The sequence below is a fragment of the Pan troglodytes genome, chromosome 3, assembly GCF_028858775.2.
Source record: "Pan troglodytes isolate AG18354 chromosome 3, NHGRI_mPanTro3-v2.0_pri, whole genome shotgun sequence".
Taxonomy (NCBI): Eukaryota; Metazoa; Chordata; class Mammalia; order Primates; family Hominidae; genus Pan; species Pan troglodytes.
In genome coordinates, this window is record NC_072401.2 from 103,324,679 (window position 1) to 103,338,550 (window position 13,872).

Consider the following 13,872-nt stretch of genomic DNA (forward strand, 5'->3'; position numbering starts at 1 on the left):
TATTTTCTCCATTGAATTAAATTAACTCGTGTAATTAAGAGCCAGTGCTTACTCCCGGGAGTAGAGGAAGCTTTGAGTACTGAGAGAAGTATGGAACAGAGCTGAGCATGCTCAATTTTAAAATGTCATATTTTTACAGACTTACTTCACCTTAATTTAAAAATATATATACAGAATGTTTTTATGTGAATAATTTTTGAAAGGTGCTACGATAATATAAGAAAATAAAAACACCCTTAGGACGTTTAACATCTAGCTAGAAAGGCAAGACACAGACATGAAAAACTAATCAGGAGTAGAGAGCATGACTCTTAGAAACAGTCAAATGATGGTTATGGATATGCAGTGCAGAAACAGTCAAATGATGGTTATGGATATGCAGTGCTTTAGTGTTCCTTTGAAAGTTCTAAAACTCTTTGTGAGCTGAAGTTGCAGGAGGATTTTGTGGAGCTGGTGAGACCTGAGTTGGACATTGTTGGAGAGGATAAATATGGGGATATAGAAGGAGACAAGGAATTAAATATCATGCCAACATTATGTTCAAGCAAGCCCAGCTGCCTAATTTACAGTGCAAAATGAAAATACAAAGTACCATGTTCAAATTATTATAATGTCAAGGTAATTACAGCAGAATATTAAACCAAATACAGGGCCTTCTAAGTGTGGGGCCCTGTGTGACGGTAAGGTCATGGGCCCATGAAGCTGGCCATGGGTACAAATGAAGATGTGAGTACCTCATTTGGGGTGGTCAGTGTGTTTGTCTTTTGCTTAGAACATTTCTCTGGAAATGGTTGAAAGGTGGAGTCCTGCCTTTCTTTTTTTTTTTATTTTTATTTTTTTTCGACACAGAGACTTGCTCTGTCGCCCAGGCTGGAGTGTAGTGGCGTGATCTCGGCTCACTGCAACTTCTGCCTCCCGGGCTCAAGCGATTTTCTTGCCTCAGCCTCCTGAGGAGCTGGGATTACAGGTGTGCACCACCATGCCCGGGTAATTTTCATGTCTTTAGTAGAGACAGGGTTTCACCATGTTGGCCAAGCTGGTCTTGAACTCCTGACCTCAGGTGATCCACCCGCCTCGGCCGCCCAAAGTGCTGGGATTACAGGCATGAGCCACCGCACCCGGCCCTGAGTGAGGAATCTCATGTGTCAGAAGCAGTCATGAGTTGGGAGTCGGTTGGGTGGATAAAACACTGGGAGAGTGCATGTGTACTACCCAAATGTGGAAAGCCATAAGTCAAAGTTAAACAAGGAATGATGCACACACAGGAAAGATCTTTGAACTTTAAAGCAGAGGATCTTGACTAACTGAGCCCAAGTGAAATGGAAAGACATTATTTGGCTCTTAAAGATTTGAGGTAAGGGGGCAGATATGAGAAACAAAAGGAACAAAAGAACTGTACTAGAAGCAAGGCCCTGTGAGGAGGAGGTTGCAGATGTGAGGAACAGGAGGGCTTACACTCCGGCTTTTCTGACACGTTGCATGTGTGGGGCAAGAGCAACAAGTGGAATAGTGGGAGTTCCTTTGAAATAGGATCCTTTCCCGATGAGCATTGTAAATTCTGAGGAGAAATTTAGTTTTCCCTGTGGAAAAATATTTAGGAGTATTAGACTCTGGTGGAAAATGCCTGAAGTAGATTTTTGTGTGAGCTGAAATGATTCTATAACATCAACATAATTAGAAACTCTTTTGGATAAAGCATAAAGATGTAAGTTTTATTGGTGAGTAATTTATACTTAGGGGCATTTAAGAGAATCTTGAAATTAGTAACTTTTTGAGAAACATGATTTTATAAGAGCATATAAATGGGATCCCTGTTTTTTTTAAGTATGGAATTGAAACTTATTATGACTTGAAGAAAGCTTTTGAAGGGTGATATCTAAGATAATCATAAAAAGAATGTTTTATTTTAGTTTTTTCATGGGTTTCGACAGCATGATATAAGGATTAGTGTGGATTTGGAAATTAAATATTTCTGATTAGTCTTCAGAATGTAATTCTGTATATTAGTTGTCCTTTTCCTAAAAGAGAAAAAGAAATAGCCTTATCCATTTATTTTGGTATGTGTATGTGTGTGTGTGTGTTTGTCTTTCTGTATGTCTTTGTGTTTATCTGTTTCAGTTAGGTTTAGAGGAAATACATTTATATAAAAAGTGCTGAGTATAATTTCTAGTATAAAATAGATAATAAATGTTTATGCCTTTCTTTTCTCTGTATTAACCCCAATCTTTCATTCCTAGTATTTTTTCTCAATATTTTTTCACAAAGTTATTCAATAACCTTTTTCACCTTATACATTTGGCCTCTCCATCTTAATTAAATCTAGAAACTTTAGATTTATAACCTTTAGTCAACTCAAAAACCATGGCAGACACTTACCGCAAATAAAGAGTGGCCACTGAACTTCTACTACATAAAATATAAAACTATTGGACTTCTTAAAAGTCGTTATATTTAAATTGTAAGAGATCTTAAACTTTTTCAATTCTGTCATTTATAGATAAAGGAACCAAGTTATATAAAGGACTAAAAAAGGGATTTGGAAAAATGATTTGGTTAACAGCTGAATTATAGCCTTCTGCTGGTCTGTGAAATGATGCTTATACCCTGGTACAGAGAGCCATATTCAGGAAGTCGCAAGAAGAAAAGGAAGAGGCTATATTCATACTGTTTCTTTAAGTTGCAAAACATGGCATTAGAGGGAAAAAAAGAGCGTACAATAAAAAGAAATTTGATACTATTTAAAATGTAGTGAGAATCACATTTATGTATTTTATTTCTGGATACAGTTGAAAATACAAACACCATAGAAGACTTATTCAATAATAGTGTATTATCTTAATTATAAAGAAATGTAATGGGTTCTTTGGTTAATGTAAACTTTTCCAAATGCTTAAATGGGTTACATTTTCATCTTACAGAATCCTGGTGAAATATTCATAATTTTGAGAGATGAAGTAATTGGTGATACTGTAGAGGTTGAATTTACATCACGTAATAAGCGCATTAGAACACGGCCAGCCCTTTGGAATAAGAAAGTCTGGTGCGTGAAAGCTTTAGGTAAGAATGTTTATGATTTAATAAGCATAAAACATCATCCTGAGTTCCTTCCAATAAATTTATAATAAATGGTTTCACTTCCTTACAAAAACTAATATTGTTCTGCAGGTGTTTCCTGTGTTTAGTTTTCACATACCCAAGGTTGTTATTATTAATCTGGATTTGCAAAAGTAAGAACATGTAAATTATGAGAAATTAGTTTGTGTACTGTGTAATGAAATGACATCCAGTAACATCATACATTTTTAAATATGTCAGCAGAGAGCATTTTAATTTATGGCAACCACTAAACATATGACTAAAATTGTTTGCTTTTTTGTGACATTTGGATTAGCAATTTATTTTGAGTTTTATTAATAAACTCTATTTTTTTCCCTTTCTTTCTTTTTTCCCCCAAGTCTCTGGTATATTTTTGTTGCTCTGAAAAGCATTTTTTCCCATTATTTTATCAGTATGGTGCAATTTGTACATATAATCTTCTCATCTTTTCCTCATCTCACTTACAAAGCTAATCATTTGATTATCCAGCTTTGCTTGTAGCATGATAAATTGTATCAGATTTAAAATTCCAGATGGAATAACCATAATTGCAACAATAATTGTATTAAAATCAAAATCTAATATTAATCTAATACTAATTTCTGGATATTTTAATATAAATGTAAAACTGCTTGGTTTTTACATTTATGATGTCTTTTCCTAATCAGAGAATAAAATCATCCTATTAAACCTCATAAATGTGAACTTTATAAAATATTTTGAAATAAAAAGATGCTCAATCTTGTTATGAATTTGGAAATGTGGCAAAAATATTTTAAATTAAAGATCATGTCAAACACATTTTGAACATTTTTTCCTTTTAAAATATAGTGATTATGCAGTCTATTTACAAAGCATTTACAGACTTCTGTTTGTGTGGAAGGCATGTGTATGGATTTCCTTGCACAGCTTAGACTGAAGTTGGATTATAAGAAGGAAAAACTCCATACTAAACATTTATAAACATTTCAGACACTGTTTTCTGTCATGGATAAGCATGTGTAGAAGTGAAATGAGAAAAACTCTGTCTCTTTCCTTTTCTTTCTTTCTTGTCTCAATGCCCCCTACTTCATTATGTCACATTCTTAAGTGGTTTAATGAATAAAATTTTCTAACTAATTAGTTTCAGAATTTAAATTTAGTTAGACTAAAGACACTATAGAAATATCAATATTGCAAATTAAGAAGCACTTAAATAATATTTCCCAAATAGCAGATCAAGATGTCAAATATAATTATTCACATTACTTAAGAATTTTTGCTCAGTATACCTACTGGGTGAGAGCAGTATAAAGAATAAAACATGTCAAAGTTCAAATTAATTATAAGAAAAGCAGAAAGTGAATATGCCATGCTTCCAAGATATACCAAGACATACTATTGTCTTCATGATTAAACAACAAATCTGTAATAAATAAACCACTATTTACCAACTATCATAATTAAACTTATTTAAGTATTCGTTTCAACTGTTGTATTCTTTAAATTGATGAGAAATTTTCTCCCAAAATGTTGGCTGCTTTGTAGCAGTATTCAAGATGGTTACCTGAACCTGTTTGGTTGGATGGAAAATGCCTTGGCAGAAATGGGCCCAGAGCCTTATTTTCTCTGCTTCATGTCACTGTATTTTGAAATGTTTTGAACCCTACTAAGAACAACTAGTAAGAACTACATTTTACATCATGACCCAGTACATATGCACAGATATATAAGGAAAACAAAGGTTTTACAAGTAATATTTAGATGAATGGTTTTAGCCCGAACAGTAAAGAGCCCATTTTTACAAGAAAAAGCTGAACCACTACAAAATCGACCACGTTTCTTGAACCCATTAGAGAACTAAAGTTGCAAGGTGTTAGATGCAGGTGTGATACCTTTCCTCACCATCATAAGGGTCACAGTTGTCACTCCTGTAATAAAAGAGAGATTAACAAGAGAAAATCCTAACAAATTTATTTAATCAAAGATTTATGGGAGCCTTCAGAAATGTAGACCCAAGGACCAATGGGAAACTGTCCATTTTTATGCTTAGGTTCAACGAAGAATAAACAGCCGTGTAGGACAGTGATTGAACAAAAGAATATGAACTAGTGGTAACAGACTTGAGGGGAGGAGGACCCAGTAAGTCCTGTCTGTCCAGATTTTTGCTGGCTTCTCTATGTCACATTCTTTCCTCCCAGGTATGGAGCAGGCTTTCTCTGAAATGAGGATCTTTAAGGCAGAAGAGAGAAGGGAGACCTTTTTTGGTTTTGTGGTTTTCTTTGGGAAAGAGGAGCTCTAGTTTCTATGACCTGCCTTGGGGAAGAGGAATTCTGGCTTCTATGACTTGATCAGGGGCAGGAAGAAGGGTTGGAGACAGGAGGATGGAAGGTCAGAAAGACCTTGCTTCTGAGGCCCTTTAGTCTTCATTAGTTCAAAGTATGCAGCACACCAACACGTCATACTTTGGGGTATTGTCTTCTGAACTCTGACAAGGGCAATCCACTATTCCAAAAGCTGGAGAAAACAATGAACTAAGAGAGTGTCATTTGAAATCTGCTTACCTAGAGCAGAAGCCACTGGAGCCACAAACTAGTAGGAGCACTTAAGTGTTAATTTTGATGAATGTCTGAAAGCTGAATATGGATTAGTTTGAGAGTGAGAAACTCCTGGGGGTAGTAGTTTTAGGATGTCCCCACACTTTTGTAGGATTTACCTCCATGAATCCCACCAGGTTTTTACAATGAAGATCTGAGAAAGAGCCCATGGAACCTCTGGTGGGGTCAGAGGAAGGATAATTGTGGTGGAATACTCCCAGCATGTTCTCCATAGCACAGGCCTACTCTCCAGAAGAAAACACCTCACCAGAGCCTCATTCCAGCTGGGAAAGGACATCATCTCACTGTGGCTCCCTCTGGCCTTCCTGTCTCACTTAAAGGGGATTAGGGGAAGGTATGCCACAGCAAAAACACTTGTAAAGTCACAACGAAGAGTCACTGAAAGACTAAGACTTAATCATAAGAATGTAGAATGCTTTCCTTCCCTACCACCTTATGGTTACCACAACAGGATTCCAGCATAATGACAGTGGATTACTGTTTAAAAAAGCAAACAACCAACCAAAAAAACCCAGCAAGATTCAGACTCTCTCTCGGTAAAGTACTTAGAAAAGTACATAATCAAAAAGAGAGACAGAAACAAGAATGCTAGAGGAATTTAAAGCTGCTAGCACTGATAGCTACAACAAACGTTAAATACAGTCCAACTCCTAAACGGATTCCTATAAATTCTTTCACTACAGGAGTATTTACCTTACATCTAGTCATAAACCAAACATTGCAAGGCATTCCTAAAGACAAGATAAAACACAATTTAAAGAGACAAAGCATGCATCAGACTAGAATTAGATATGACATACATGGAAAATGTATGAAAGAACATATTGATTATATAAAAAGAGATAAACTTTGAGAAAGAATCAACAGGAAATTCTAGAAATCAAAACCACCGTATCAAAAATTAAAAAATAACTTTAATAGGTTTACTAGTAGAGTTGACAAAGGTCAGAAAAGAATCATTGAATTTGAAGACAGGTCAATGAAAACTTCCCAAACTTAAATGGTAAAGAGAAAAAAGTTTTTTTGTCTGTTTGTTTTTTAAAGAAAGGACAAAACATCTAAGAAATGTGGGATGATTTCAGAAGGTCTAACATACATGTAATTGGAATACAAGAAGAATGACAAAATGAAGCACAATAAATATTCGCATATTAATGACAGATCAAAATACAGATATAGGAAGCTCAAGTAACATGAAGAAAGATAAATATAAAATATTGACACCTATTCATATTACATTCGAACTGTAGAAAACTGAAAACAAAAGAGAAAATCTTGTCAGAAGCCAGAGAAAACGAATACCTTACCTGTAGAGAAATGAGTATAAGAATTACGTTGAATTTCTCTTCAGAAACCACACAAGCAAGAAAATAGTGGAGTAAAATATTTTAAGTATTGTGAGAAAAAGGAACCCACCAATCTAAAATTCTATATTCAGTGAAATTATCCTTAATATAGAATGAAGTAGAAATAAGGACTTTTTCAAACAGAAAAATGAAGGAGTTCATTACCAGCAGACCTGCCCTGCAAGAAATTTTAAAAGAAGTTCTTTGGGAAAGAAGGGAAATAATGTAGGTCAGAAACTTAGATCTACGTAAAGAAAGAGCATCAGAGAATAAATGAATGAAGGTAAAAACACAATATTTCATTTTCCTTATTTTTAATTGATCTAAAAGATAAATGTGTGTCTGAAGTAAACACTATCAATGTGTTGGGTGATTACAGCATATGGATAAGTGAAAGTAATGACAGCAATATCATAAGGGACAGGAGGGACTTAGGTTTGTTAAAAATGTATATTTCAGACTCTAGGACAATTACTAAAAATTTTTTAAAAGCTATAAATGTGCCATGCACATGTACCCTAAAACTTAAAGTATAATTTAAAAAAATAAATAAATATAAATAAATAAATAAATAAATAAAAGCTATAAATGGTAGGCTAAGAAGAGAGAAAATAGAATCCTATAAAATTCTCAAGTAATTTTGACAGAGAGCAGAAAAGGTTGGGGTAGAGAGCGGGAACAAAGAAAAATGTAGGGAATAATAAAAATTACAAGTATGATAGATATAACCCAACCACGTTACTGAAGCCAAGTAAGAACTACTTAAGTTTAGTGAATAGTCTAAGAACGCCAATTAAAAGACAGAGATTGCCAGAATGGATAACAAGCAAGACCCAATAATATGTTGTCTATAAAAAACTCAATTTAAATATTAAGACACGGGTAAATCAAAAGTGAAAAGTGAAAGGGTTGGAACAAGGTAGGTTGGAGGTTGGTGCAAAAGTAATTGCGGTTTTGCAAATGGCATTGAAAGTAATGTAATGAAATTGAAATACAAGAAGAATGAGAAAATGAAGCACAAGAAATATTCAAATATTAATGACAGAGATCAAAACACAGATACACCAACCTAATACCATGCTAACACTAATCAAAGTAGAGCTGGAAAGTTGTACTAATTTCAGAGAAAGAAGATTTTAGAAAAAGAAAAATTATCATGAATGAACAGAAGCATTATATAATGATAAAGATATATTCTCCAAGAAAACAGAAAACTCTTAAACAGGTATGCACTTAACAACAGAGTGTCACAATATGTAAAGCAAAAGCTGCTGGAATTGAAAAGAGCAATAGACAAGTCCACTGTTATATAAGATTTGTGATATCCTTGCTTGGTTTGGAGATCTTGACCTATATTTGTGTGTACTTACAGGGTTAGGTGTTGCTTGACTACTTTCGTCTAGATGGTAAACAGCAACATTTAATTTTACTCTCTTCTATTTGAGTCCTTACATTAATTGGATTTTATTTTTACTGAGAGGCTGTAAAATACAGTCATCATAGTGAACCAAAATTAAAGTTAAATAATGTGGAAGCAGAACAGTGTACTGCTCATGTAAAGGTCAGTTCAATAATATATTACTGAGGGGGCCTCCCAACCAGATGAATCTATAAGACATTCTCTCTGACATACAGTTGAGAGCAGTAATTAAGTATTGATTTAATAACTGCCATTTAACAAATATGAGAATGTATACAGAAAACACAATCCTTTAAAAGGCATCTCATTGGAGGATTACTCTAAAATCGACATCATTATCGGTAGATCCACCAGTAAAATTTTGAGTTAACTAAGGATTCAATATATAAGAAATAAATCAGTTCAGTTTCATGTTAGATTAAAAATATATAGAATATTTATCTACTCTGTATCAAAAAACTACCAAGCAAATCTCACCATATACCTCTCATGATTCATTACCGATTTTCTTTCAAAAGGTTAACTCCCCATGGTAAAACTCCTAATCTCTTTTGTGATAAACAAAATTAATATCTATTTCAAAATAATTTTTATGACTTATAACATTTAAATTTAAATTTATCTTTATAAAATCTACTGAAATTGATTTCATTTGACTCCAATAACTCCAGAACTCCCATTACCATATGCGTACTGCTGTAGCTGATGAGATGTGCTTTAAAACTTTCATTTTTGTTTGTTGTAATTTCTCTTACATTCTCTATTGGATGGATACTTCTTTGGGAAGAGAGAGCTCCTATTTTTCTACATGCATCTTCTTTATAATACAGGCGAGGTGTCTACTCAAGAAATATGAGGAAGAAATTTCAGCTCCTTGACCTAGTTAAGCTTAAGATTGCTTTCGTTGCATTTAAATTTCCCTCAGCAATATTATAAGAAGTCCTTTAACAGCTTCATGAGATAAAGTGAAATTAATACTTAATCCTTAAAAACTTTTAAATATTCAAAGCTCTTATATTTAATGACTTATTCCTAACCCTAGATATTTGAGTGACAGTTTTCTGGGAGAATTTGGGAAATATCTCAATGACAGATTAAAAGCACTTAAAATTTGTTCCACAGATGAATTTAAAGAATTACATTTTGTTTAGTTTTCTTCCACTAAAACACAATAACTTTTTTATTGAAATGATTGTTTATTGATATTCTTTCATAGAAAGTCCTAAATTCTTATATAACTTTAATTCTGCTCATATATTACCGCACAATTCACAATGTAGTGTATCATTCATTTTGAACAACTTGTTCTCAAAAAGGCTTTGGATGAATGTATGATGTAAACAGTACTTCAGTATCAGGGGATTAAACCTTGCCTTTCCCAGGATTTTTCATTGCAGTCAAATGAATACAAATTGTATCATTTAAATCAGCTGTACTCTTTCAAATTATAATTTTGAGACACTTGCCTGTAATTAATTAAATTGTTTTCATAAGATAAATAATAAATACCTAACTTTTGATAAATGGCTATACTTTTCCAAATTCTAAAGAATTATGTAAAGATTATAGATTATTACAAAGAAAAGTTATACTAGTAAGTAAGTAGGGACAAATAATTTAGTGCTTTACTTTTATTGTTATTTTAACATGTTTTTATATTTTAAGTTTATTTTTAAGCAATTAAGTCTAAAATTGTACATTTCATTTTGTGGTTTCCAACTACCAAGAATTTTAAAAATGATTTTAAGTGCTAGAGATGAGTAAAAGTGTTATGAATTTTTAAAGGCTTCTTTTATATTCTCTAAAAGATGTAATAGTATGAATATGCATTATATACTCTGCCCCTAACCCTTGTTTGTTTTTCATAAGAGTTTCCTGCTGGTTCAGTCCATGTCAATGTCTACTGTGATGGAATCGTTAAAGCTACAACCAAAATTAAGTACTACCCAACAGCAAAGGCAAAGGAATGCCTATTCAGAATGGCAGATTCAAGAGAGAGTTTGTGCCAGGTAAGTTGATCTTTCCACGAAGTTAATCATAATGTAAGCTGAAGAGCTAATGAAGGATAAGAGGATTCATGCTTTGGTATAAGTTTGAATGTGGATTGAATAAGAGTGAATTACTACCAATCAATAGGAAGGGAAGAGGCAACCTCTGTTGTGCCAAAATGCAGACAAATTACTTTGCCTAGGTCAAAAAAATCCAGATAATGTCAGTGGAAAACAGCTTATTCATTACAAGGTAGCCATTGTGATGGGCTCATTTTAAAGCTGTTACAAGCAGATAAAGGGAGAGCAATTAGAAAGAACTCCTAAGAAATGAATTCCTTCTCTATTCAGATCTGCATAACACAAAGTAAAATGAAAGTCTAATCATCTGTCTCATGCTTTGAGATTAAGGAGTTAGACAAACCAAAATATCACCAAAAAGGGAACGTGTGGTGTCAATCTAGAAATTGTTACTTTCATGTGGACACATCTAAGCTCAGTGTATGTTTTTCTTAGTTTCATTTATCATTGTTATCTGATTGTGAAAATTATTTTTTCTTTGTGATGTTTATTAGGAATATGTGCTTATTCCATCAAATTTGCAGAGTGAAATGCCATTTCTATTTATAACAACTTGATAACTAGAATTGTAACTTTGCTTAATTGTCTCAGTTTTTTGTGTGGGTGAGAGGTAGAAGAGGGTAGAGAAAGGAAGTCGAAGTATCTTCAAATTTACCATAAAATTTACCATAAAAACCTATCTTCAAATTTACCATAAAAACCTATAAGGTTTTTAACAAAACTGTTAATGATAATGTAGCTGACAAGTTGTCATGAAGCTTTATGTGTTTAAACTAGTTTAGAATTGGAGGATTTGTTATTTCATGTGACACATTTTTCTATTAGGGTTTTATTTTTGTATTATATGAACGACATATTTTAGAACAACAGAAAAGGTAAACATTAAGACAGGTAGTGAAATAACATTTGTCAAACTGGAGAGTCTGAGGACATTTGACAAAATGTCTATATTGTAATTCCAAAGCAAGTAGAAAAGTAATAGCTTAAAAAACAGACTGTTTCATTTTCTTGTGACAAGTCCACCTTATCCTCTACTTAAAAATTATATTCATAACAAAAAAGATTAATAAAGGTAATATATTGCATTGTGACTATCCAGTCAGTGTAGAAGTAAAGTAGTCCCCAAACATATTTTCTGTTGGTCTTTCTATTGTGGGTGGGGATCTTTGAATATAGTAAAAATTAAATGTAATTTATGACTCCTGGACAATTGGTCAGGATGCTATAAATACACAAGTCATGATTTCTTTTACAGCTTGAAGTGAAAACAAAAAGTGAGTTTGCTAGTTTTTAGATAAGTAGAAAAATGCTGTTTCATTTTTACCGTCTGTACTGGAAATGAGGGGAAAGAAAGGGTCATTGCTTTTCTCAAGGATTTTTCTCTACCACCAAGCTCTGGCGGCCTGTAGAAGGGAGGATGTTGGGCAGGCACAGGATGATTCAGGTTTTACCATCAGGAGAGAGCCATTTTAAGTCAGAGGTCTGAGTAATGATGGACAGAATTACTCTAACCCGGTGGCAGCAAACCATGGCATGGCAAGGAGAGACATTAAGAGATTGTTTAATTTATGTAATTTAAGGCAGGTTTAGAGGTTTTGCAACTGTCATGAGGGCACCTAGAAGTATTGTGGGATTAGATAAAACAAAATCTGAGACTGGGATCTCAGACCAGATCAAGCTGTACTGCAACAGGGGATAGAAGGAAAGGCTGCACTTGAGTCAGTCTCCCAAACATCTTGGACTAAGTGTGACATGGGGTTTGTCTAAATCTTCTGGCATCTGGACCACACAGGGTATCTGTGAACTCACTGAGAAGGTGAAAAGCACTTTCTACCCCGAGGAAGCATCTGCAGAGGCATTGCCATGGTGTATTTTAGATTTGTTTGACCTCGAGGGAGTTGTCCTAGCCCACACTGTGTTTCTCCTTCAGGGCATTTGGTTTTCCTTTCTGTATTTGCCTTTGCTCCCACATAGATTATATATATTTAACAAATTTTGTGGTCGGGCATGGTAACTCACGCCTGTGGTCTCAGTACTTTAGGAGTTCGAGGCAGGTGGATCACTTGAGGCCAAGAGTTCAAGACCAGCATGGCTGACAATGGCAAAACCCCAGCTCTACTAAAAATACAAAAATTAGCCGAGCATGGTGATGTATGCCTGTAATGCCATCTACTCAGGTGCTTGAGGCAAGAGAATCGCTTGAACCCGGGAGGTAGAGGTTGCAATGAGCTGAGATCACGCCACAGCACTCCAGCCTGGGTGACAGAATAAGTCTCTGTCTCAAAAACTAAAGAAAAAAAAAGAAAAGTAAAAAGAAAAAAAACCCCAGCATTTTGTGGAAAGTTGTACATTTCTTTTCCAGGTTAGAACATTTCAGTAATTGTTTCTTTCATGGGCTACTCGGCCATTTTATTAAGAAATGTGAATATTTTGCCCGTGGTTCACTCTGAACATCTGTATTGAAAACACAATGTAAATTGTAATTTTATTTAGCATAGTTACTGTTTATATGTCAGAATATATGCCAGAAGATTTGAATTTTTAAAATAACCTACTTACTTAGCTGAAATGTTATATTGTAAGAACTTTCCTGAGTTTTCTAGTAAATTTTAATGGCAGATGTGATTTCAGTAATCCTAAAAATTAGTAGTAAGATCTTTCTCATGAGCATTTAAAAGCTATTGGGCATGTAATAACATGAACATTGTGTGAATTTGAGGAAAGAATTACTAATGAGAAATCTGCGGGATTTATGTTTCAGCAATTATTGAGTTTGTAATAAGAGACCTTGTATTATCATTTTAAAAAAACTGCACATATAGCAAAATGAGTGTTCTGTGAATTTGAGAAAAGAAGTAATAATGAGAAATCTGGCTTTCTAATTTAATTTTTAATGATGTCTATTAGGTTTTAGAACACTAATCTGAATAGTGTAATTATCTATCTGCTTTTTTAATCATTTCATCTTTGTTGGATAAACACTGAATCCCAGAACATAGCCTCATAAAGGTGAAATTTCCAGAACATCACTTAAAACAGTGAATATAAGAGAGATTCAAATGAAAGAAATCCAAAGCCCAGTTTGGGATGATAATTAGAATTGAAGTGCTAGTGTTAGAAATACTGGTAACTCCTATTGAACTAAGATAATTAAAATCTTTGAGACTTTCATCCTATTTACAAAAATGTCTTCGGGAAATAATAAAGTTAACTTTGTAACTAGATAACAATATAAAAGGGAAATAACATCGAAAGGCTAAAAGAACACAGTAATTATTAATTTAAGTAGTAGGATCCTTTTCAGTAAAAGATTTTTGAAATGACACCAAATAATTCTTCTTATA

General features: G+C 33.7%; 1 protein-coding gene across 7 annotated transcripts in view; it reads left to right on the top strand.

Annotated features, from left to right (window-relative positions):
• The window catches only part of BANK1 (B cell scaffold protein with ankyrin repeats 1), a 289,987-nt gene that overhangs the window by 68,815 nt on the left and 207,300 nt on the right, over positions 1 to 13,872 (top strand). For all 7 annotated transcript variants that reach the window (XM_009447927.4, XM_016951016.3, XM_009447929.3 and 4 more), the window contains 2 exon segments: positions 2,919 to 3,057; positions 10,329 to 10,468. In XM_009447927.4, the coding sequence (XP_009446202.1) occupies positions 2,919 to 3,057; positions 10,329 to 10,468 (279 nt within the window).